The 27,087-nt window shown below is 42.0% G+C and overlaps 1 protein-coding gene across 1 annotated transcript in view; it reads left to right on the plus strand.

Annotated features, from left to right (window-relative positions):
• The window catches only part of ADCY5 (adenylate cyclase 5), a 265,954-nt gene that overhangs the window by 215,660 nt on the left and 23,207 nt on the right, over positions 1–27,087 (plus strand). The window contains exons 9-14 of the mRNA XM_036744445.1: positions 1,033–1,055; positions 8,411–8,555; positions 11,008–11,105; positions 13,595–13,682; positions 24,528–24,644; positions 25,696–25,860. Of these exons, the coding sequence (XP_036600340.1) occupies positions 1,033–1,055; positions 8,411–8,555; positions 11,008–11,105; positions 13,595–13,682; positions 24,528–24,644; positions 25,696–25,860 (636 nt within the window). The remainder of the gene's footprint in view (positions 1–1,032; positions 1,056–8,410; positions 8,556–11,007; positions 11,106–13,594; positions 13,683–24,527; positions 24,645–25,695; positions 25,861–27,087) is intronic.

Below are 27,087 nucleotides of genomic sequence, written 5' to 3' on the forward strand. Positions count from 1 at the left end.
CCAAATTGAGAAAAGTCCAGAGAAGTTTAAGGATTTGTTCAAAGTCACAGAGGTAATAAGAAGCAGAGCCCGGATTGGAACCCAGGTCCTCCTGACTCCAGATTTAACAATTTTTCCAGTGTATCATTCCATTCAGTCTCACTCATAAGCACTCACCCCCAATTCTCTGACAGGGCAACTCCTCATTGATAATTCGAGAAAGTTACTGCAAGTAGCTAAGGTTACAGTAAAAAGTCCTAAGTCATCAAAGGGTCTCAAGGAACTTTTCCCTTCACACATCTTCACCAGTAAAAGAAAATGGGGATTTGAACGCCCATCTGGGGAAATAGAAGGTGGCAAGAGCTGGGAACTCAAGTGGCTAGAAATTCAATTCTGTTCGATAAGAGGATAGTGGTACTGGGGAATGTGGGTAGATGCAGGGCAGCTCTTCTTGCCAAAGGCAGTTACATAGAATTACATAGTCACATAGACATAGAATTTAGCGATAGATGATGTGTCAACAGGGAACATTAGCCTGATTCTCCTCCTCCCCCTTCCCCTCACAGCAGCCACACTAGTTCTTTTCCAATCTCCTCCTTTCCCTTTTACTTCTCATTCTCCTTTCTCTTTCTCCTCCTTTTCCTTCTCTTTTTTCTTCCTCATTTCTCATTTTCCTTCTTCTTCCTTTCTTCTTCAAAATGTATCATATTTTGTGGGGGATGCAATTGGGGTTAAGTGACCTTGTCAGGGTCACACAGCTAGTAAGTGTCTGCAGACAGATTTGAACTCAGGTCTTCCCGATTCCAGGGCTGGTGCTCTATCCACCGTACCACCTAGCTGCCCCCTATACCATCGGTTTTTAAAATTTTTATTGATGATTTTTATTTCAAAATTACAGTTATCTCCTGTCTACATCTTTGTCGTACCCCCTTATCAGTCGTTAATGAAGCTTCTAGAGAAAGAAGCAGGCCAAAAGACTGCTGCCCACTACCATCACAGTACATTTGTGGCTTAGTTTTGTTTGTTCTTACACTTCTGTCTTTTTTGTTTTAGGGTTTTGAAGACCCCAAGGACAAGTGAGTAATATGACTTTCTTTGCCTCTCCTCCTAATCTCAGGAGCACTTCTAAGCTGTCCCCGTGACTGTTCCCCCACTGCCAAAATTCCACAATGAAATATTCTTCATACCTACACCTCTCCCTGCCCTCTCTTATCTCAGACGAGCCTTAAGGGAGCCTGTACACAGTGCCGGGGAAAGGACAGATCTTAGCCCACTGGAGCATACCCCTTAGAACTGGCCAAATGTATCCCTTACTGAGCATACAGGGTGCTATGTCACTCAGTGGGAGATCTGAGGGCCCAGGCAACTGCTGTGCTCCTATTCCTCTCCCTTCCCCACAAAACATTTGGCCTCCAGACCCCTAAACATGTATGTCCCTTTGCCCCTTAAGAGAGGTTCAAATTTCTCCCTTTCCAGACTATAGTGACTTTGAAATTCTACTCAAGGGCAGGGGGAAGAGTGGGCCTTTCTAGGGAGGTCAGTTTTGAATGTGTACATCAGCAATGCTGGATCCTGTTTCAAATTTAAATCCTAACTCATAACCTTGCTTACTTGTGGTCTTCTGGCTGAGTGGGAAGTAACCAGCATGGAAGTAACAAGAAAGTGGCAGACAGCCGGGAGGAGAGAAGTAGAGATTATATTCCCAAGGAAGAAAAAAAGACTTCCTATGAACATCCAGTATCCGCTCAGCTCCCAAGAAGGGATAAGTACAGTTCTCTAGCTGTGATTCTAGCTCATCTGGGTTATACTCCTTCTCTGAATAGTATTTTTAAATGCATAAAATAAAATACACAGGACTATGAAGGAAATCAATTATTGAAATTCCATTATCAAAATGGTTTTTAAAACAGATTCATGGACTCCAAGTTAAGAACCCCTGTTCTAGTCACACCTTTGACATTGCTTTTAATATTAAGATATTAATTATTATACTAAATTATTTTAGTATTATATATTATATTATTTAATTATTATATTTAGTTAATAATATTAAATGTCAAGTTCTGGCCTTTAATATGTTTAGCCAATTAATATCTCCCTGATTTTTAGTTAAGAATTCACAAAGAGGTGAGTTTTCTTTCCCAACAGATGGTCACTAAGACCTCTCCAGCTCAAATTCTGTGCTTTATGACTCATATATCCCCCAGAAATTAGTGCCTGTCCTAGAATTACTACCAATGACTTTAGATATGTTAGCAATACCTTCAGATACTATGGCTTTGGATAATTGCCCATGAGGTTGATGCTATTTCCTTTTTTTTTTTTTTTGGTTGAGGTCTCCATCCCCCATTTAATTCAATTTAAAAGGCATTTATTCAGTGCCTAAAGTCCCACTGTGGTGCTTTATTGAGGCACGAAAGTGACCCTGAGCTCAACCAGCAGAGCACAAGCCATGGCAGGCTCTGCCAACCTAGAAAGCCCAGTGAAGGACTGCAGATCTTTTGTCAAGGGCTAGCTGAAGCACAGAGACTCTCATTATTAGCAGGGCTGTGAAAAGTTCAGCAGTAGTGGAAATAGTACATAGGGGCAGAGATCTAGACATGGGAGAGCCCTCAGAGGCCATCCAGTCCAACACTGTCATTTTGCAGATGAGTAAATGGAAGCACAGAAAGGCTGAGTGGTTTGCCCAGAGCCACACAGCTAGTAAGTATCTAAGGCAGGATTTGAGCCCAGGTCTTTCTAACTTCAAGTACAATGTTCTATGCATGATGCCAGTCTGGAATACTGTGATCTGTGTCAATAGCGGGAAGTACATTTACAGAGAAAATTACAGCCTGGTGAAATATTGAAGTATTCAGCAAGGACTGTGTGCAAGGCATTGTGCTGAAATTAGGGACACAAAAATGAAAAATGGCAGTCCCAATGCAAAAAGAGAAAAGACATAAATTTTTTAAATCAATAAAATATTTTTTAATACACACACACAAAAAAGTTTATAAGGGACACATGAACAGGGCAATTGTGTTACTTGTTAAATTTAACACATACTTTTAAAGAACAAATGGCATATAATCCAACTTTGTGATTTCACATACAATTGCACATTTTTTCTTCTTTGTGTACTGTTTATATCTGTTGATGATTTTTAAGTTCACCATAAAAATAATTTTTTTAAAAGTGATAATACCTGCCCTTAAGGGGCTTGCAGCCTTGTAGAGTCATGTATACAAATTACTGGGAAGCAAGTTAGAATAGGATTAAGAGCATGGAAGAGCTTTGAGGAGGAAGATCACCGCTAGTCATGGTCGATGTGGAGAATTGGAGAAGGTTTCATGGGGAAGATGGCATGAGAGTGGCCCTTGGATGGTGCAGTGGATAGAGCCTGATTTGGAGTCAGGAAATTCTGAGTTCGACTCCAGCATCAGACACTTACTAGCTGTGTAACTGGACAGGTCACTTAATTCTCTCAGCCTCAGTTTTCTTATCTATCAGATGAGGATAATGATAGCACCTACCTCCCAAGATTATTGTGATAAAATATGATACTATTAATAAAACACTTTGCAAACTTTAAGCACCATGTAATGGCTATTTATTATTATTATAATACTATTCCACACATAGGGCATGGTGTGAAAAGATGACAAGAGCAGGAGTCCACAGGATGAAACAGGAAAATAGTGAATGAAGTGCCCTCTAGGAGGCCCTCAAAAGGGCACCAGCACTAAAGTCAGAAGGAGTAAGGTTCAAATCTTGACACTTAATACTTTATGACCATGGGCAAGTCACTGTTTCCCTGAGTTTCAGTTTCCTCGTCTATAAATTGAGAGGTTAGACCAGATGACCTCTGAGGTCCCTTCCAGTTATAGAGCTATGTTCTTATGATAAATAGAACTGGAAAGTTATATTGGAGCAAGGCTGAGGCCAGGCTAAGGAGTCCGTATTCTAATCAGTAAACAGTGGGAGGGAGGCAGGAGATAAGATGGAGGGAATGAAGCCTTCAGATTTGCGGATTAGAAAGATTGGGTTGGCTGCTGTGATGGGGTAGATTGGAGAAAGGAAAAACCTGAGGAAGAAATGGAGACAGAAGGCTCTTATAATAACCCAAATGAGGGGTCACTAGAGCAGCAATGGAAAGGCAAAGGCTTTGAGAGATGAAGCCAAGCTTTGCTGCTTGATTGCATATGGAGGGAGAGGAGATAAAGAGTGGATGTTAGGTGACTGGGAGGATTGTGGCGCCATCATGAGAAATGAGGAAGTTTGGAGAAGGAGCAGGTTTTTAAGTAAAGATGATGATTTCCATTTTACATATATTAAGTTAAAGATGAGAAGCCTAATGGATAAAGCTTGGCCGTGGGATCAGAAAGACCCAGGTCCAATTTCTGCCTCTGATACCTACTGGCTCATGGCCAGGGTGAGTCAGTTAATCTGATGCTCTAATTTAGACAACTTCTCTAATACTAAGTTCCAGTGAGTTAGTCAGGGGAGTTTCCCTGTATCGATGAAATCATCAGTTTAGTCTCTGTCTCTTGTTGTTGTTTGGTCATTTCAGTCATGTCGGACTCTCCATGACACCATTTGAGGCTTTCTTGGCAAAGATACTGGAGTGGTTTATCACTTCCTTCTCCAGCTCATTTTACAGATGAGGAAACTGAGGCAAGCAGGCTTAAGTGACTTGTCCAGGGTCACCCAATTAGTGTCTAAGGCCAGATTTAAACTCAGGGAGATGAGTCTTCTTATCTTTAGGCCTGACGCTCTATCTCCTCAGACTTCCAGCTGTCCGTAGTTTCTATGTCCATCCCTAAATTGAAGGTATTAGTAGGACAGCCTAGAAGAGAGAGCAAGCAAATAGTTGGAAATGTAGAACTGGAGCCCAGGGTAGAGCTGGAAGCCCAAGATGGAGGCTTGGGAATCATCTGCCTAAAGGTAATGACCGAAGACAATACTGTGGCTTAATAAGTGATCATTGAACTGCATTGTTCAAATGAAATTGCCAAGGAATAATGTGTAGAGAGAAGAAAGATGTCAAGTAATGGATAGAGTTAGAAAGATCAGGATTCAAGTCCTACCTGTGACACACACTAGTCATATGACCATTGGCAAGTCATTTGACTTTTCAGTGTCCCCAGGAAACTCTATAAGATTATAAATGACCAAAATGTTACAGGTCTGCATCAGTGGAGAGATTTTCCACACCAAGAGTTCCCCACTCAGATGCAGTCAGAGGTTTCTCCTCTGTCCCCTCCCCACCAAAACAAATCCCACATTGGGAATATAGCACCTCTAGGACAGTATAAAGTCACAGAAGGAAAACAGAACTAAGGAGTATAAAGCAGGACATATGCAACCAGCCCCTTTTCTTTCTTTTTCAAAAACTTTTTAAAATTGGCAAGTACAGGCAGCTAGGTGGTGCAGTGGATAGAGCACCGACCCTGGAATCAGGGGTACCTGAGTTCAAATTCAGCCTCAGACACTACCTGTGTGACCCTGGCCAAGTCACTTAACTCCAATTGATTAAAAAAAATTTGGCAAGGATTTGCTTTTTCTTCCTCCCACCTATCTACCTCCCCCACAGTGAAAGAAATAAGCACTTAAAACAAATATACATAATCAAGCAAAACAAATTCCTACTTGGTCATGTCCAAAAACCATATGGCTCATACTGCAACTTGAGTCCTTCACCTCTGTCAAAAAGTGTCCACCCCGGCCTCTTTTTTTCCAGTTCAGTCTGTCACTGCCAGTTACCTCCTTCTGGATGACCCAGATTAAGGCCAGTCTCAAACCACAGCAATCTCCCACCACAGCCAGAACTAACAGACTTTATGTTAGAAGAATAAAGGATCATCCTTACATGGAAACCCAGAAGAGAGGAGGAATTGATCGGTACTACTCATTGCTGGCATTTGATCAGGCCCAACTACAAGACCATGAGGTGTCCAGAAATGATTCAAAATGGAATGGGGCATTCAAGCCTTGGGGTTCATTCCTCATTTTATAGATGAAGAACCTCAGTGAGTTAAATGTTCTTTCTACCAAATGTTTAACTGGGATATCTAGCAACACTGAATAGAGGAAACTCCCTTGTGAGTAAAGTAGTGGTGTGCCCTCCTTCCAATTTCTGGTGAACTCCTTTACCCAGTTTAAAGGGCCCAGCAGGACTCTAGGATTTGGTGAAGTACTTGTATTAGGATGGATTTACTTTGTGTTTTTAAGTGGACCTTCCTTCTCTCTACCCAGTATGTGACCTGGGGCTGAACAGGGTTAAGGAAAACAGCTGATCTGAGAATCCTGGCAAGGAGAGGCCTGTCCAATCCTTGATCGATGAAAGGTGCCATCAGAGCATCTTGAAGATCATAGGACTGGAGCTGGAAGGGACCTCAGAGGTGATCTAGTCCAATCTCCTCATCTTATAGATAAGGAAACTGAGGCACAGATAGGTTTAAGACACTGTCCAAGGTCACACAGATAGTAAGAGTCAGAATCAGGATTGGATCCCAGGTCCTCTGACTTCAGAGTGTCCTTTCCACTATGGGAGGAAAATAATAGCTAAGATTGGGGGACAGGGGTAAGGAAAAGTAACCTTTATAGGAGGTAAAGAAATGCCCTTAAAAAGGCCAGTCAAGGGCAGAGCCACATTCAGCTCAGCTTTCCAAAAAGCCAGCCCCATCAGCTCATTCCAGCCCCTTCTGGTTAGATTGTTCTAGAGAATAATGTTTATGGAATCACAGAGTGGCAATGATGACTTTAGTCAGGGCTTCTCATCCTTTTTTGTATTATAGATCTCTTTGGCAGTCAGGGAAAGCCCTAGTGATTCCTCAGGATAATGGTTTGTTTTGTTTATTTTTAATTCATAAAATAAAATACATAGGATTACAAAGGCAACCAATTGTGTTGAAATATTTATCAAAATTTAAAAAACAAACAAGTTTATTTTTTTAGCAAGTCTCCTTGTTAAGACCCCACCCCCTCCCCGCCAATCCCCTTCCCTCTTTAGGTCATCTCTGACATAGTCTGACCCTCTACCTAACGGACAAATGTGTTTTATAACCTCTCCAACATGTGGCCATCGCTCCACCCTTACCGTGATGGGGACCTCTATTGAGAATGCAGCCTATTTCATCTCCTTCTCAGAGAGCTGGCTAAGCTCCTTCCCCTTGGCAACAAGGGAGGTAGAAAGAAATAACAGGAGGGTCCTGAGTCTCTCCTTTAGGAGAAACTACCAGACATGCCAAACATCCCTATTTGGGGGAAACAGGACTTAACTGATTGGCTGTTGAGGCCCAAAGTCTGTTGCTGCTGGAGAATATAAAGATGTGATACTCTAGGGAGCAGAAAATAAGGAAGAAGTGGCAGGTGGGGGAAAGATGGCATTCAGATCCTGGCGGAGGTTTGGGTAATTTGGTCACTGAAACTGAGCTCTGAAGAGCTATAGCCTTGGGCTACAAAAAGCTGTCTGTCTGCCGTTGGGAGCTTGTGTTTGGAAAACAAGAAACTGGTCCAGTTTTGCTCCTTTTTCCTAGGTCCCCTTTTCCCTCCAGTCCCTCTGAACCACCCCACCCTCCTGCTTCTTTGCCCGCTCTCCCTAAACAGGCTGATGGGTTGGCTGAGTGGTGAGGATTACAGATTACAAGCGTGCCTTACTTTAGGAGGATGGACTTGTTCATTTAAAAGTTGCACATAAATCAGATTTTTGCAAATTGAGTTACCAAACAGACCCAGGAAGCTGTCTGGTCAAAGGAATCTTAGAGTGAGACCTTTTTGTAAAGTGACTAAATCTTTTGTGAATGGAATGATCACCCTCAAAGTTATTTGCTCTGCAAGGTTCTGATTAATTCCTGTCAGGTTGCCCTTACGTGAGATATAACCTGTAGTGGTGAAAAAAATGACAGGTTTGGATTTTCTAAAGATTTCAGTAGCCTTTGCTCCTCCCCTCCACCTTCCCTTGTGATAATAGTCAGTTAGGTGTTGGCTGTGATTTTTGTATTACAAGCCCTTCAAGTTTCCATTGTCTTCATAAAAGCACAGTCCACTCTAGAAGTGTCAGACACTCTCATGTGGTCCTCAATCCTCCCAACTACAGCCCCAAATCAGATTAAAATGCAATTGGGAAATATTTAACAAATAATTAAAATATTTTTTGAAAGTTAAACTTTCTTTAACATTTTGAAAAATAATTTAAATTAAAAATAAACATAGATGATATTAATATATGGTTTTCTAAGTCAGTATGCATCCCTCAGGGACCCTTATGTATGACTTAATGGCTCCTGTTTCTATTTGAGCTTGACCTCATTGCTTTGCCGTGCCTCACCTTCCCTCCCCGGTGCTTCACCTCCAGGGCTTGGTCCAGAAACAAGAGCACGTGTTCCCACTAATGTAACTTCTCCCTGGGTGGTGTATCTGTCTTGGGTCTGTGCCCCTTCCCCCCTAGGAACACCCAAGAAAACATGAACCCCGAGGATGAGGTGGACGAGTTCCTGGGCCGGGCTATTGATGCAAGGAGCATTGACCGGCTGAGGTCAGAACACGTTCGGAAGTTCCTCTTAACTTTCAGAGAGCCTGACTTAGAGAAAAAGGTAACCTAGTCCTGGTTACAATGGGATCTGGGGTGGGGGAACCAGTTCCGGGGGGTAGAACTCAAAACCCAAGCATGAACTCGTCTCAACCTGAGCACTCTAACTAGGTTACTACTAGTCATTGACTTAAAAGTGCTAAATCTCTGGAGAAAAACTCTTTAGGTGCAGTAGGTGAGGTCCCTTTTCTTGGCCTCTGTTTTTCTACCTGTGAAATAGGAGCAACCAAAAATTGGAGAGCATGAGAGGAATTTTATAGCCTTTATTTGTTAGATATTATGTTATTAAGGAACTGTACCACCCAGCATTCTTCTGGCTAACTAGAGTAATAGGATATGAGAGATACAAGGGACCCGAGAGGCCATCTATTCTATGCCTTTCATTTTTGTGGTTAAAGAAACTGGGGCCCCAGAGAAGTGGAGTTCCGAGATCCAAAGATACTTAGTGGCAGAGCCAGGACCAAAGCCCAGGTTTCCTGATTCCTATTCCAGTGTTCTTTCTGCAACAGCAAATGGCCTCCCCTGGTGAGCTGGTATGCACCCAGGGAATGTAAACTCACTTCAGTGTTAAACTGAGGAGTACTTAATTAGGAAGACAGATCTACTGTGGAAAAACCTTTATGCCTTCCAGAGCCAAAACAAATTGCTTCTGGATTAGCCATTGTTTGGGATTATATGTGCCAGAGTTCTGCACCGTTAGCATAGCCTGCAGCAATAACCAGTTGATAAAAATGGAAAGAGCCTGGTGTAGGAAGGTTCGAGGCCTGGATTCTTTTTTTGACTAGGCTAGCCCATTAGCTATATTTGGGGAAAAGTCACTTAACCTCTTCTGACCTCCCTTGTTTCATCTGTAAATTGGGCAAAATACCTGGTCTACCTACATCAAGAATCTAATTAGATGACAGCTTTTGAAAGTGCTTTGGAAAGGTCAAGTGCCATGTAAATGTCTATTATATTTTTATAATTAATCATAGAATCCCAGAGTATTAGAGCTGGAAGGGACCTCAGAGATCATCTAATTCAATTCCTATATTTTACGGATGAGAGGGGCAGAGACTAAAAATAGGAATTAGCCTTATTCGTGCAGATCACCGGGAGTGGGCTGGAGAAAACAAATGAGCACAGGAGAATGGGCAGCAGAAATAGGTTCTGGGAGAACAGGCTTTTGCAGCCCTGTGGATTGTCACTAAGTCAGGAGCTTGAACTGCTCGTGGTTCTTCCTGTCCAGGAGTTTGTTTTGTTTTGCTTTCATGTGATTGTTCCAGAACAATGTAGCCTCCAAGAGGGAGAAGTCAGAAATCCCCTGGTTAATTTTCCCCAAACACTTGAGCATGGAGACTATTCTTTTCTTCCCAGTACATGGATATGTGTCTAGGTCATTAGTGAGTCCTATGTGAGCACCCAGGGCTCATTGCTGTCCTTTGTACTTGAAGAGGACCAAAATGGCATCAGCATGTCGGGGTCAATGTACAGTGTGTCTGACTGTGTCTGATCAGACCAGTATGAGCTCAGAAGGCTCTACCACAGGTCAGGCACTAATGGGGGTGGAGATCTTTCTATATTTGCACATGTCACATTCTTTTGAGCTACTGCCCATCCCACAGGTAGGCCACAGTGAGAGAGAAGAGGAAAACTGAACAAGGGACTGGTGTGGTCTAGAGTTAACAGGGAAGGCAAGAGACTTGAATCTGAGCCAAGATCTACCAAGCTGGTAGATCAATCATAAATTATTTTTTTGGTCCCAAACTATGATTTCATTGGTGTATGAAATTTCCAATGAGAAAACTCTCTACCCATGTACATCACAATACAGCTTAGAGCCTTGGAGAGTTTCCTGAGGCAATGAGGTGTGCAGTGATTTGTCCATCATGCAGCCATTACTGTAAGAGAAAGGCCTTGAATTTGGGTCTTCCTGACTCAGGCTAGCTCTCTACCAACTGTGCCCCATTGCGTCTCTCAGAGAGAGTACTGAGAATGTTAGCCTGAAAGGGACCTTACTTAGTAATCATCTAGTTTAGCAGGCTCATTTTATGGATGGTGAAACTGAGGCTCAGACTTAAAATGCCTTGTCAGAAGTCACAGTGGAGGTATACCCTCCAATATATAGTTTTACTGCTTTGATTCATTAATGTTCTACTTGTGGGTAGAGTAAGTGGTGGAGTGAGCGTTAGACAGACTCTGCCTTCAGGGCTTACCAAAGTAATACGCATTTTGCATTTTAAATTCTAAATTATTTGGGAAGAACTCCTCTCCCTCTCCCCTCCCAGACCTACTCACCAGTCTGGGTTGGTTGATCTCCATCTAGTGGTATTACTAGGGCATTAACTCGGTCATGAAAGACTGGCCGCATAAACTGATGTAGCCCAAGAGGGACTGTCAGAGTGAGTTATGCAGTCGGTGTTGACTGATGCTGCATTCCAGATGTCTTTCCAAACCTCTCCCTTTCCTCCTCTCAGTACTCCAAGCAGGTGGATGACCGCTTCGGTGCCTACGTGGCCTGTGCCTCCCTTGTCTTCCTCTTTATCTGCTTTGTCCAGATCACCATCATGCCGCAGTGAGTACTTCCTCTGCCCCACTCTTCTTGATTGCAAGCATCCAGGTCTCAAAAGGGTAGGGACACTTATTTCTCTAACCAACAAAGCAAAGTTTAGGTCCAGAAACATGATTTATTCTATGATGTCATGGTATGACAGCTAGGTGGTACAGGGGTTCATGTTGGACTTTGGAGACCTGAGTTTGAATCCTGCCTCAGACATTTACTAGCTTTGTGACCCCGGACAAGTGACTTCATCTCTCTGGACCTGTTTTCTCATCTACAAAATGAGGGAGTTGGAGTTAATGGCCTCTAAAGCCCCTTCCAACTCTAAGTCTATGATCCTAGGAGGTAAGGAGAGCATGGATCATGGAGTTAAGTGTAAGGTTTCTCAGTGTAGGGGATTCTTTAAAAGGGGAAACACTGACTGATGTCTGAGTTGTGATATGTGAGTTAAAATGCCAGGCACTTGATTTGCATTTAATCACACTAAACATTCATCTGGATCATTAATGGGCCATACATACACTGTGTGGTGGTTAAATACTTCCATATTTGTCTATACTGAAATGAAGTCACTAGTGCTATCAAAAATGTTAGAGGGAAATAAGTAATTGTAATATAAGTAAGAACATCACATTGTGTATGCATATGAAGTCCCCCCTTTTTGTGTATAATTGCACATCATTAATTATTCCAACCACCTTTATCTAACGCAGATCTATGGATTGGGTTGCCTCAGTTTCCAAGTCATGCTGTTGTCATTTTGTCCTCTGGCAGCAGCTTGTGGCGCTCTCTCACAAATATCCCCTCTGGGGAAGCTTAAATATACACTTTAGAAAGTGTTTTTTTCTCTGTTTCAAAGAATTTCTTTTTCCCCTTCACTAGTTGGTTTGAGACAGTTTAAGTGCAGGCACTTGGGGGAGGCTGGAACAAAAACCTAGCTTAAATGGCTGCTGAGTATTCACTTTCCCCTGTGAGGCTTTCATTTTCCTCAAATCCAGCAAACAGTACTTAACTTCTTTGGACCCAAACTTCTGTTATTGAAAGCGAAGGAATTTCACCACTTTAAAGGTGTGGCTTTTTTGTTTGTTTTTGCTTGCCTCAGGTGGAGAGACTGACAATTCAAAAATGAAAAGCACTTGCTACCATTGCTTTCCCTCCCTGGGGATTCCCCCCAGGCTCTGGCGGCTGGTATCTATCATCTATAATTGTGATTTCCCTTTGAAAGGGACAGGGAGGAGGAAGGGATGGAGAGCTCAAACCCATAGGCTATTTCCTGTTGAAAGGCTGTGATTGAAGTGGAAACACATGGAAATAGGATTTCTTAGAAATTGGACTTGGAACAGGGAAGATGAACTATTATTTTCACTTGTTATAGGAATTAGGAGACAGTGGGAGGGGAAGGATTTAGCAGATCCTCACTCTTCCCCATGGATATGTGGGTCTCTGGTCGGTACCCTAGCACAGTGCAGCACATTTCCAAAAACGGCTGAAATTTTTTTAGTCCATTAATTTTTGTAATTTTTTATGAAGTCAAGAAAATATACTTCTACATATCTTAAGGGAAGAATAAACAGAACAACCATTTTCCAGACAAACTCAGCTACTTGTCACGCTTCCCATGTACAACATTCCATCCCTCCATTGGCTGTGGCCATTATGCAGTCTCTCCTTGCCTCAGATCCCTTAGAGGCTTAGCTCATATACCTCCTCCATTGTGAGGCTTCTCCTCAGGTCCCTTCTTCCTCTGCCCCTATCACTTTTTAATTTACTTTGTGCATATTTTATTTACTTATGGGTCCATGTCATGTAAGCTTCTTGAGGACAAGAATTATTTTGTTTTTGTCTCTATATTCCCAACACCTAACAGTGCATGACACATAACAGGTATTTAATGAATGCTTTTATGAATGAAGGAATGGATGTATGAATAAAAATTAATCAAGTGATGGAAAAATGGTTAAAATATTAAAAATCTATTACTTAACACTAGGTCCCAGGTCCTAGTCTTCTCTAGGCTTTTGCTGCTCTAAGTGATGTAACAAAGAACACTGGGTACATTTTGAGAAAGAAAACATTTTTATGGGAGGAGAGATTTTCTGAATTTGTTTGCAAGTTTGAGTTTGAGCCCTAGTGATCCTCACAAAGGAAATGGAGCAAACTTTGTGTCAGAATTCTCTTAGAAATCATCCCAAATTTTTACCTAGAAAGACGTTTTCAGTTTTGAATCCTGGATCCAGAAGAAAAAGCAGGAGTCCATAGTTGTTCTGTTAAAATTAATAATGTGTAGTGTGTGTCCCCCTTGTACTAGATAGACAGGGCCTCTCTGAATAGCCTAATTAATGTGCCCCAAGGCTACAGAGGGGCTTTCCTTTAGAAGCCTGGGTATGGAGATCACCTATTCCCTGGAAGCCAGAGTAACTGCCCTTTCCTACCTTATTGAAGGAAACCTTAGTTCTTTTCCCCAGACTGTCCAGGAATCCTTCCAACTTTTTCTTTGCTTCCAGCTCCGTGTTTATGCTGGCTTTCTACTTGACGTGTTTCCTGCTGTTGACCATAGTGGTGTTTGTCTCCGCAATCTACTCCTGCGTAAAGGTGAGTAAGCAAGCGAGCTTCCTCCACGACCTCTTTTCCACTCGAGTCTATAATGCTTTTGGAGTAGATGAAGGGAAGACTGAGGAAGCCCTGGTTCTGGTTTGCTGGGCATAGGCTTGTCCCCAGTATCTATCCCAACTTCCTGGAGCTGGTGCTTTTTGAGATTCAAAATTATTCTTGGGACAGAGCACAGGAAGTAGAGAATGGCATTGCGGCCACACATCTGTGGTTGTCGTTGTTAAGGAGCAAGATAGGAGGGTTGATCAGTGGAGGAGAGCTGGGATATTTTATCGTGGGCCTGTTTGTAGAGAAAGCATATGTGGATCTCAACAAGAATGTATCACTTTTGGACCCAGCTGTGGCAAGGTTTTCATGTGTCAGGGATAATGAAGAAGTCATATTCTGAATTCATTTGCCATAGGCAGGGTCTGGTGAGCTCTTTCTAGAAGGAAGTTCCCAAAAGTATATGTGTAAATCTATCTGTTCCAAATGCCACCAACATCCCAGAGTGCCCATGTCACATAGGCTCAAAGAAAGCTGAAGGGCACCTTAGAGGCTATTTAGTCATGGTATCATAGATTTAAAGCTGGAAGGGACCTTAGTCACTATCTAGTCTGAGCCTCTGATTTTACAGATGAGAAATGAGTCTCAGAGAGGGGAAAATGACTTACCTAGCTCACCCACTTGGTCAATGGTATTGCCTTTACAAGAACCAAGTTCTCCAGGGGCTCTTTTAACTACATCTTGTTGCCACTATAAATTCTGCCTCTGACTAATTTAGGTCCCTTTCTGGGACAACTACCTAGCACATACCTTCTGGTCATTTCTGAAAATTATTTTTTTTTTGTCCCACTCTCACTACTTTCCTTCCTTGAGGCTTTACCTCAAGCTTCATTTCCTTAATGCCAAGACTGCCATTCTAGGCCATGGGAAGGGAAGAACTAGTAAATGGAAAACATATCCATTCCTGCTATGGTGTCCAGTCCCCTCCAGCTTCCTTCATTTTCTTCTCTTGTACAACATCATACCCTTTCTATGTCAGAACTTGCAAGCCCCTACCTTAAAGTGCTATGTAAATGTAATCACTGAGTAGCCACTCCAGGGTCACCAAAACCCAGGTCCATTCATTCTTCCTATCCCTTCTGGGTTGTAAAACTCTTTTTTCTTTTTGCTTCTGAGGAGAGGGAGAAGCTTACCTTCTGGAAAACATCCCCTTTCGCTATAGTCTTAGAGTTGAATCTCTCAGCTCCTGGTGGGAACAGCAGCATAAGGCCAGCTACAGACAGCTCCAACCCAAGAAAAAACCATGGCACCATCCAATGGGAGGATCACTCACGGCCCATCCACCTACGTCTCCTGGTCTTGTGCATTTCTCCATCCGTTCCTCTAGTTGTATAGAAAATCTAGTAAGGAACACTGTGACATTGTCATTGATTTCAATTCCCCCCTCTGACCTTTGGCCACTCAGGAATTACAATCTCTGTGGACTCCTTTCTGTAAAAATGACAACAACAAAGCAATAGGGAAGGGGCTTCCATCACATCCTCTAGAGAATCATTCCAGGTTTTCACTTCCTGCACTGTCAGGAAGTGCTTCTGAAGCTTTGCCAGTTAGCTGATCACAGCTCTAGGAGCAGAACCCAGTTCTCCTGACTTACGCTGCTCTTCCCACTGGACAGCGCTATCTCTCATGTGCTTGTTTCTACTCCTGGATACATGAGGAGCAACTGCTCAGCATTCCCCTCATTAAAATCTTTTGCATTTGACATTTGACTGAGAGGCATTAAAATATAAATATATATGTGTATATATATATATATATATATATATATATATATATATATATGTGTGTGTGTGTGTGTGTGTGTGTGTATACGCACATATACCCGTGCGCGCGCGCGCACACACACACACACACACACACACACACACACACACACATACTGAGGTGAAGGAAGTATATGATCCAATTGTGTCTATTGTTTCTTGATTCCTCTTCACCAAAAAACACAATGAAATAAAAATAGTTGACTTAGAGCAGAATGCAGCCTTGAAGACTCTCTTCAAACAAAGCATCTTCCATGCATCTGTTAAGATCATAAAAGATTTCATGACAGACTGCAGCCGGGGAGCTGATTTTGTTCAGTCATCTGCTGAGAAGTCCTATCAAGCAAGGGTTCTGACAGGGAGACAAACACACACTCACCCAAAGTGTTCACCAGTGTCATGGGGAAAGTCCTGTGCATAGTCCAAGCAAAAGGAAGAATTTCTCATCAGTGGAAAAGTTCTCCAGATGCTCCTGTATGCAGATGTCATTGTGCTGATTGCATGGAACCTGGGGGGCGGGGGGTGGGGTAGGGGAGAGGAGTTCTTCTCATTGAGATCCATGGCCACTTAAAAGAGATTGGCTTAGCCCTTCTTGCCAGAACCATGGAATTAGTCCACCAGTATGTGTGCAGCTCGGTGGCACAGTAGATAGATTTGCAGATCTGGAATCAGGAAGATTCCTCTTCCTGAGTTCAAATATGGCCTCAGACACTAGCTGTATGACCCTGGACAAGTCACTTAACCCTATTTGCCTCAGTAAAATGAGCTGGAAAAGGAAATGGCAAACTACTCTAGTACCTTTGCCAAGAAAACCCCCAAAAAGGGGATCACAAAGAGTCGGACAAAACTGAAAAATGACTAAACAGCAACAAATGTATATCTTGGACAGGGTCCTAGGTGGACAATTTGCAAGGTCCAGAATTGGGTAGGAGGATCAAATCTGGTAAGCTGCACAATACTTCTGTAGTCTCAAGGTGTTTACAGCTACAAAATACCATCCATCTGTTTACCATCCCTTTTTTCCTGGTGATGCTATATGTTTGTGACTTGTAGGACACCAGGATCTCAGAAGAATCTGAATCATAGGTGACTCAGAAGGACAATGGAAAAATGTATGGTAGGTGTGAGCAGGCTGAAGCATATTTCCAATGAGAAAGTGTATGAAAAGTGATGAAAGAGTGATCATCAAAGACACAGAAAACTAGAAAAGGAGGTGACTCAGTTATTTATCAACGATGAGAGATGACAAGTGGATAGTCCTAGAGCGCCACTTGTCCATCAGCGTCCCCTCACACCCTGACCTTGGAAGTACGTAGGTACGAGGCCAAGAAATACAACCTAAATTAAGTAGCTTCCGTGTTCACATTATTTAATTTGTCAGTTTTTCAACTACATTGTTTAAGCTTATTCTAATCATTTTTCTGATTTAAGACAATCATGGCGGCTTCAGTGGCCATATACCCATGGCATGCCAAAAAGTAATAATTATTCATACTGGAGGAAAGGTTTCAGAATGTTTTGGCTTTATATTCTTGCACCAAGGGAAGGTGTGAAGGGGTTGAAATCAATACTGTTAGAACAAGTACCTATACCACTGAGAACACATCCACTGAAATATTGAATCATGTCCAGTACCTAGCACACAGTACACACTTAGTAAATACCTGTTGAATTAAATTGCATTCCCCAAATGGTGGACTGCTAGAAAGATGTAGATACGGATTTCACAGGATGAGACGGCACGGAGGGGTTTGTGGTCTGCACTGATACAGGAAGGATCACATGATTGTAGAATTCTGTTTACATGTAACACAGATCCACTGACATATACTTGAAGATCACAATCAAGTCACCACACAGCCTTCTTTCCTCAAAACTACACAGCCTTAACTGATTTATGCTTATTGTTGTAAAAATGCAACATGATGAAAATGGTCTTTAAAAAAAACATTATTTAACTGAACTCTGTCATCTTTTAAAAAAAAATGAAACTGTTAATTGAAACAAAAAAAAAAACCCAAAACAAAACCCAACCCTACCTAGTGAAATTCTAAGTTCAAACTGGAACTCATATTTTCTAATGTTCTTTGAGAGGATCATAGGATCATAGATGTAGAGATGGAAGAGAGCTTAGAGGACATGGAGCCCAACCCCTCATTTTACAGATGAGGAAAGTATGGATGAGAATGCTTAGGTGACTTGCCCATGGTCACACAGCAATTTAATGTCTGAGGAAGGATTCGGACCCAGCTCTTTCTGTCTTGGAGTCCAGCATTCTATTTCAAAATAATCCCTTAGTCACTGAGCCATTTTTAAAAAAAATGGATAGAAGAGAACAGAATGACAGTCCACAGGAAACACAGACAAGCAAGTCAGGTTTGAAAACAGAGTGTTGAATTTATTGTATCCTTCAAAAGAAAAACAAGCTGTGTGTAATAGAAATTTGCAGCTTCCATGTGCAATCCTCTTTTACTATTGTACTTTGTATATGGAAATATTCATTTATTTGTTATTGGTTAAGTTGATGATCAAATGAGATAATATTTGTAAAACGTTTAGTATGGTGCTAAGCACCTAGTAAGCGCTTTACACAATTGCTTTGTTCTCTTCCCTTAAGTTCAGAACTTTCATAATAAAAGGAAAAAAAAATCCCTCACCAAATCGATTTCATTTGATTCTTGTTGTTTCTCACCATACCACCTTGCTCTTGTCCTCGTGAGACATGAGGCTGTGAGGGTCTGCAGGACAGGACGGTAGCCCAATGACTGCTGGGTTAGGTGGAGGAAATCCAGGCTGGGACTTACATGGGGAACAGCAGAGAGCACAGTGACAATGACCTATCTCCATCCTCTAGGAGGCTGAGGAAAAAGGGGTGTGAGAAGAACAGTTAGCATTGGGGGTGGGGGGTGGTGACATGTTAGGGAGGGAGTTGGATAGAGAGAGGAAGGAAAGAAGAAAGGCAGGAAACAAACATTTGTTAAGCACCTACTATGTGCTAGGCATTTTGCTAAATGCTTCACAAATATCTCATTAGATCCCCACAACAGCCTTGAAAGGTAGGTGCTATCATGAGCTGCATTTTAAAGAGGAGGGAACCAAGGCAAAGAGGTTGACTTGCCCATGGCCACAGGGCTAGTAAGTGTCTGAGGCTGAATTTGAACTCAGGTCATCCTGACTCCAGGTCCAGTGCTTCATCCACTGGACCACTACATGTCTGATCAGGGGAACTTGTGTCCAGCCACAAACTTGGCCTTTGAAACTCCTAGAAATGGGTCATCCTTGGTTCCTCCTCTTCACAGGAGCAGAGAGGATAGGTGGCTCAAGGAAGACTAAATACTATCCCCTCTTACTTTAAACACCCTGAAGGTTCCTAAGCATGCTGACCCTTCAGGATATGCAGGCAACCCTCACCTTTTTCTGTAATACATTTCTGGAAACTCCATCTTCAAGTAGATCCTAGTCCTAGAGCAAATTGAATTTTCTCATTGGAAGAATGTTCTAATTGGAAGTTGAGTTTCTGAGCAGGATCTCAGCATCAAATAAATCACAGCACTTACCAGCCATTTGCTAGAGAAACAAAGGTACAACAGCTATAAACCTCTAGTATTTAAGATAAAAAAAAATCGTCAGCCCTATAAAATAGGCATAAATATATCATACAGATGGATTACATAAGGGGCTCCCATACAAACAGCACAAATGAATAGTTTATAAATCTGACATCAAATTAATATTAATATGGTAGCTATGATAAACATTAATTATGTAGATAATAACTTTGCCTTCATTTAGAACAGATGTTCTTAAAATTCCATGAACCTGTTTTGTATTGGTAAATTCATTTTAGCATAATTGGTTTCCTTTGCAATCCTATGTATTTTATTTTATGCATTTAAGATCATTATTCTGTGAAAGAGGTCCATGCACTGCAGCAGATTGTCAGAGGAGGCCATAGAACAAAAATGGTTAAGAACTCCTGATTTTGAAGGACCCTTTTAGCATAATTTGGATGGTCTCAGTTGCTTTAAAAATCCATACAGAGAAGTAAATCCCACCTCTGATGCTTATTATCTATAAGACCTGGGGCCAATTATTGCAACTCTAGGCCATCATTTCCTTTTTTCTAAAATGATGGGGTTGGACTAGATAGCCTCTGAGGTCCCTTTCAGCTCTGGGATCTGGGATCCTTTGTTTTTTTCTTTTCTGCCAGTGAAATTCCTTCTGACAGACAGATATATTCCATCATGGCATAGTTGAAAGAGCACTGCATTTGGACCCAGGGTTGGTTTTTTTTAATTCTTAATATGTTATTTTTCCCCCAAATACATGTAAAAACAATTTTTAACACTTGTTTTTTTAAAATTTTGAGTTCAAAATTCTCTTCCTCCCTCCCTTCATCTCCTCCTCTCTGAGATGGCAAGCAATGTTATTTAGGTTGTACGTGTGCAGTCATGCAAACATATTTCCATATTAGTCATGCGAAAGAAAACACAGACCAAATAACCCCCCAAAAAACAACCCACTAACAACAAGACCCAACAACCACCACCAAGAAAAATGAAGAAAATAAAACAAAAGTATGCTTCAATCTGCATTCAGACTCCACAAGTTCTTTGTCTGGAGGTGGATGGCATTTTTCATCATAAGTCCTTTAGAATTGTCTTGGATCATTGTATTGCTGAGAACAGCTAAGTCATTCGCAGCTGATCACCATGCAATGTCGCTGTTACTGTGTACACGGTTCTCCTGGTTCTGTTCATTTCACTTTTCATCAGTCCATGTAAGTCTTTTCAGGTTTTTCTGAGAGCATCCTGCTCGTCATTTCTTACAGCACAATAGTATTCCATCACAATCATATACCACAAGTTGATCGGCCATTCCCCAATTGATGGACACCTTCTCAATTTCCGATTCTTTGTCACCACACAAAGAGCTGCTATAAATATTTTTTTTGTACACATAGGTATTTTTCCTTTTTGTTTTTATCTCTTTGGCATACAGACCTAGTAGTGGTATTGCTGAGGAAAGGGTATGCATGGTTTTATGGTCCTTTCGGCATAATTCCAAATTGACTCTCCAGAATGGTTGAATCAGTTCACAACTTCACTAACAATTCATTAGTGTCTCAATTTTTCCACATCCCCTCCAACATTTGTTTCTATCATATTAGCCAATCTGATAGATGGCACCTCAGAATTGCTTTAATTTGCATTTCTCTAATCAATAGTGAATTAGAGCATTGTTTCATGCGACTAGAGATAACTTTGATTACTTTGTCTAAAATCTGCCTGTTCATATCCTTTGACCGTTTCTCAACTGGGGAATGGCTCTTATTTTTATAAATTTGACTTAGTTTTCTATATACTTGAGAATTCAGGCCTTTATCAGAGACACTTGCTGTAAATTTTTTTTCACAGTTATGATTACTAACTATATTTCCCTCCTTCTTATTTTCCCTGTTTATCCTACCCTCTCTCTCCTTTCCTTGACAATGTTTTGCTTCTGACTACTGCCTTCCCTAATCTGCCCTTCTTTCTATCAATTCAACACCCCTACCCCCCAACCCGGGGCCTTCTCTTATCCCCTTCCCCTCCTGCTTTCCTGTAGGATGAGACAGACTTGTATACCCAACCAAATGTGTATGTTATTGTTCCCTCTTTGAGCCAGTTCTGATGAGAGTAAGGTTCAAGCATTTCTGCCCACCTCCCATCTTCTCTTCCACTGTAAAAGCTCTTTTATGTGAGATAATTTACCCCATACTTCTCCTTTCTTCCTTCTTCTAGTGCATTCATCTTTCTCACCCCTTAATTTTATTTTTTTACATATTATCCTATCATATTCAACTCACACCCATGTATACTTCTCTGTATACTTCTTATAACTGCCATAATAATGAGAAAGTTCTTAGGAGTTACAAGTATCATTTTCCCATGTAGGAATGTAAACAGTTTAATCTTAGTGAATTCCTTATAAGTTCTCTTTCCTGTTTACCTCTTTATGCTTCTATTGGGTCTTGTATTTGAAAGTCAAATTTCTTATTCACTTCTGGACTTTTCATCAAGAATGCTTGATACTCCTCTGTTTCATTGAATATCCATTTTTTTCCCTGAAGGATTATGCTCAGTTTTTTCGGGTAGGTGATTTTTGGCTGTCATCTTAGTTGCTTTGCCCTCTGGAATATCATATTCCAAGCCCTCCAATCCTTTTAATCTAGAAGCCGCTAAATCTTGTGTTATCCTGATTGTGGCTCCATGATATCCAAATTGTTTTTCTTTTTTTTCTGGATGCTTGCAATATTTACTCCTTGACCTGGGAACTGTGGAATTTGCCTATAGTATCCCTGGGAGTTTTCATTTCAAGATCCTTTCAGGAGGTAACTGATGAATTCTTTCCTCTATTTTATCCTCTGGTTCTAGAACATCAGGGCAGTTTTCCCTGATGATTCCTTGAAAGATGATATCTAGGCTCCTTTTTTGCTCACGGCTCTGAAGTAGTCCAGTAATTTTTGAATTCTCTCTCCTTGATCTATTTTCTAAGTTAGTTTTTTTTCCAATAAGATATTTCACATTTTCCTCTATTTTTTCATTCTTTTGATTTTGTTTGATTGTTTTTTGATGTCTTATGGAGTCATTAGCTTCAACTTGAGCAATTCTAATTTTTAAGGGATTATTTTCTTCAGTGAGGTTTTTGTACCTCCTTTTCCATTTGGCTAATTCTATTTTTTTAAGGCATTCTTCAGTGAATTTTTGTACCTCTTTTTCCATTTGGACAATTCTGATTTTTAAGACAGTCTTCTCTTCATTGGGTTTTTGCACTTCTTTTACTATTTGGCCTATTTTGTTTTGTAAGGTGTTACTTTCTTCAATTTTTTTGTGCCTCATTTACTAAGCTGTTGAGTCCCTTTTCATGATTTTCTTGTACCACTGTCATTTCTTTTCCCAAGTCTCAAGCTCCAGGTTTTCTGTGCAGCTATTTTCAGAGCTTGATCTGGGGGTCTGTAAGTTTTCAGTTCTTCTAAGGTGGTCTGATCTAAGGAGAGGTGTGTTTACTACTCTCCTGGCCTGTGCTCTGGTCTGTGAGTGACCACATGTACTCTTTTCCATCCTGGAACTGTGACCAGGGTCTCTGCTCCCCTGTGGCTACAAGCTCTGATATGCTAGTGCTCCTCCTTGCCCTGGGACTGCAACCCAGGATCATGACCCAGATCTGAGAATGGGCAATGCATCAGAGTCCTGGCCCTGGTACAAGCAAAGTTACTCCTGTCATTTCCTTCTGACCAGCCTCCTTACTGTCTGTGGGCTAAGAGCTGCAGAAACAGCCACTGATGCCCCTCATTCAGTTATTCCTAAGACCAGCTCCCATGGCACAGTTGTGGCTGATGCCTGTGCTGGACTATGCTCCCCTCTCACTCCAAGGCAACAGACCTTTCCTGCCAACCTCCTAAGTTGTCTTTGGCTGGAAAATTGTTTCACCCCATCTTTTTGTGGGTTCTCCTACTCCAGAATTTGTTTTGAGGCACTGTTTAAAGTTGTTTGGAGGGGGATTTGGGAAAACTCAGGCGAGTCCCTGCCTTTTCTCCACCATCTTGGCTCCTTGAACCCAGTTTTGAATCACTGCTCTGCTTACTTACTTACTAACTGTATGACCTTGATGAAATCTTACTACCTATTTGGGCCTTAGTTTCCTCATCAATCTGACAACATTTCTTATGAACCTAATCCAAGAAGCAGTGTGGTTTAGTGCTTAGAGATCTGACCTCAGGAAACTGGGTACAGATATTCATTGTTCAGTTGTTTCAGTCATGTCCTACTGTTTGTGACCCCATTTGGGATTTTCTTGGCAAAGATACTGGAATGGTTTGCCATTTCCTTTTCTAGGTTATTTTATAGATGAGGAAACTGAGGCAAATAGGCTTACTTGACTTGCCCAAGGTCACAAAGCTAGTAAATGTCTGAGGGTGGATTTGAACTCAGGTCTTCCTGACTCTAGGCCAGGTGCTCTTTCTACTGCAGTGTAAATATACCGCACATTATATGAAGGGCCCCCAAAGGGCTGCTAAGTGTATGTAAAAATGGCACAAACACAAATTTGACCTATGATTAATTTGCAATAATGAAACATTATTAAGCTAGGCCTAGGTTCAAGTCCCTACACATAATGGCTGTATGACCGTGGGCTCTTGGTAACTCTAAGAGAGGGTGCTGGCCTACATTGGTGGAGGGAGTTTCCTACCACTTGAAGTCACAGGTCTGATCCCTATCCGTGCAAATCCCTGTAAAATGAACAGCTTGGTTTAGCTGATCTCTGAGGTGCCTTTCAGCTCTAAATCCTATGCTCTTCTGTGACCTTCAAGCAGGTTCCCAAATGGAATCAGCCTTTTTGAAAATAGTTATCTTTTGCCGTTAGGTGGCATGCCTCAGTAAACCTTCAACCAACTATGCAAAAGCATCTGGAAGGGCTGTATTTATTAAGCTGAGTAAGCAGCACCAAATCAGTGGAGTGATGGATTGTAAAAAAATGAAAGGTGAGGCAGTAAGTAAGAAGCTTCCACCTACTTATTCCAAATGATCCCTCCTACCTGGAGTCAAAGGCCCTGTGGCCAGGGGCCACCCAGTGAGTTAGTGGCAGAGCTGGGAAGCAGGAGAGATAACTAGGGCTTGGGTGCAAAGATCTCCCAGAGAGCCAAGCAGTTTCAGGGACCAAGGGAAGTCAGGACGTATGGAGTCTCTGTAGAACTTAGTGGTCAGAGGCATGTAGACATTGCTGAAAGTTGAAAGGCCTGCCATCAAAGGCCATGATATCCTCTGAAGAAGAAGGAGCTGGAAGATGACCGAGCTCAGCAAGACCCAAAGCCCAAAGCAAGATCTTTCCCTTGCCCCACATAAGATGAGAAGGGACTGATCTGCTGAGAGATTATAGTGTCGTGTGGCTGTGGCTGTCTGGAGTCTTACTGTTTCTCTCCCTACCCCGTTTCCTTTTCTCCTTCCCTGCCTCTTCACCTCCCTCACACCCGTGGTAGCTTTTCCCAGCACCACTGCAGACTCTCTCCAGGAAGATTGTCCAGTCCCGGACCAACAGCACTGCAGTTGGGGTCTTCACCATAATCCTGGTTTTCCTGTCTGCATTTGTCAACATGGTATGTGGTCCCACCATCCACTTCACAGCATCCATGGCCTGGTTCTGACAGAGCTCTGCAAGCAAAGGGAACAGAAGGATTCCTCCAGAGCCCATAAGGCCTTCTTCTTCCATAAGAAGGTCTTGCTTGTGTCTCACTGCAGGGACTTAACCTTTGTGGCTCTGAGGCTGGGGTAGGATAGAATTCTTAAGGTCATCCAGCATTGAATCTTCTATTTCTAGCCACTAGTTGCCCTATTCCCAGGGCTAGAAGCTAATTTAAAAAACTTAAACCACTATTTTATTGGTCTGAATATAAGCCTGTTTTTTTTTTTCTTCTCAAATCTAGCTTCACCAAAATCTGAGTTCATATTAGGATAATTAAAATGTCCAAAATAAAGAAATCGCTGATGATAAAAGTTAATAAGACACTGATTTCAATTTTTAAAAAAATGTTAAAAAAACCCTTTTATAGTAACATTTAAAAAATATCGCAATTTGTACAATTATTTTTCAGCATATACCTACATTTTTCCTTTGAAAGAGGTCTCCTTGAAAGGGGTCTGTCCTGTATTTGTGAGTGGCATATATTCAAATTGATGTGATATTTTCAGCTGAGCTATGGAGGACGTGGGAGACATCATTACACATATCTTAAATGGCCCAGCACCTGTTTCACAATCATACTCACATTTCTCTCCTCCCCCACACCAGTAGAATGTAAGCTCCTTAAGATTAGGGATTGTTTCATTCTTTGTATCCCCAGCACCTAGCACAGTGCCTGGTGCTCAGTAGGTACTTAATAGATGCTTACTGGGTCACTTTATTCGTGGCTTTGACCACATACTCAGGTTGACTCTTATACTCTCATCCCTTCCTGCTACAATTTGATGTATACATTCTGATGAATAGTTCTTTTCTCCCAACTACCACTAGTGTGGAACCCAGAGAGCAGAAATAGGGGGACTCAAAAATGGGAGAGTCCATTGCAGCCTATAAAAGTAAGCCTGCTCCCTGTAGAACCCCAGCCTTAGGGATCTCCCTCTCATGTCTGTTCCCTTCTCTCTGCCCAGTTCATGTGCAACTCTGTGGATTTGTTCAGCTGCCTGGCAGAGGAGTACAACATCACCGTGAACCAGGTCAACGCCTGCCATGTGGGCGAATCAGCTTTCAACTACAGCCTGGGCATTGAGCAGGGCTTCTGTGGCAACCCCCGGCCCAACTGCAACTTTCCAGAGGTACCTTGGGGAATCTGTGGGGGAAGGAGAAAGGGGAGCAGAAGTCAAAAGTCAGGGGAGAGTCGGGGATAGAGATAGGGAGCCACAGCTGAGTGGAGGGACCTGAGGGCTGAGGGTCTCCGAGGGAGGAGACAGAGAGGGAAGATTGCCGGACTTCCCTGTCCCATCCTCACCCTCTTTATGTTCTGGAAAATATAGTGAAACAAGAAGAAAAAAAATCAGGTTTTATATTGATTATTGTTGTTTTCACAACAATAAGAGCCTGCATTTATCGTATAGAAAAAGGCACTGTGATATTAGTGGCAGGAGAACCTGCCAGGGAATCCCAAAGACCTAGGTTCAAGTCTCACATCTGACACATACTGGCTGCGTGACTTTGGACAAGTCATTTAACCTTTCAGTAGCCAAGGCAACTAAGTTTCAGAGCAGGTGCCCATCTACATCATTAGAGGGGGTTTCCTCACTGGGGGTTCCTTGTACCAAAGAAGTCATAGGTCTGATTAAAAAGAATTTTTTTTCTTCAAAAGACTTTCCTCAAAACCTCCTGGTGAAGAAGGTTAGGGGCCCAAGGATCATTATCTTGTCACGGATGAGCAAAATGAGGCCCAGAGAGTTAAATGCCCTTGCCCAAGGTCACATAGCGGATGCCTCAGAACCAGGATTCAAGCCCAGGTTTCCACAGTCCTAGTCACCAGCTCTCATATGTAGATTTGCATTTGGCTCTCAAAGAAAGAAAGGTGGCAGAATAACCCAAGGTACCAGGGTCCTGCACTGACCGAGCTAACACAGCCCAAGGCCAAAGGGCAAGAAATTGAAAAGGAGATTCAGGCAGAGTTGAAGTAGTTATTCATTTTAGAAGGATAACGTGGGGGCCTCTGCCCAAAGCCTCACAAGGCTGGAATGGCCATGGTCTCCTTTATCCAGACACTGCCTTAGGAGACAAATGGTAATTCTTCCCATACCCCAGGCAGCTCTCCAAGGTAACAAATTGCAGACAAGTTGCCCGTCTTCATGGCTAGAGTGAGTTTTCTCACCAGGATTCCCAATGCTAATGAAATCTAAGAGCTGGGGGTTTTTTGTTTTGTTTGTTGTTTGTTTTTAAAGTAAGGTCTAGAAAGAAGCAGAATGTATCTAGAGTCACAGGGCATATGAATGTTGCATGTTCTAAGACTAGAACCCAGGTCTTCTGCTGCCCAAACTGTATTCTCTTCTCTGAGATGCTTTTTC

This window comes from Trichosurus vulpecula, chromosome 2 (assembly GCF_011100635.1).
Source record: "Trichosurus vulpecula isolate mTriVul1 chromosome 2, mTriVul1.pri, whole genome shotgun sequence".
Lineage (NCBI taxonomy): Eukaryota > Metazoa > Chordata > Mammalia > Diprotodontia > Phalangeridae > Trichosurus > Trichosurus vulpecula.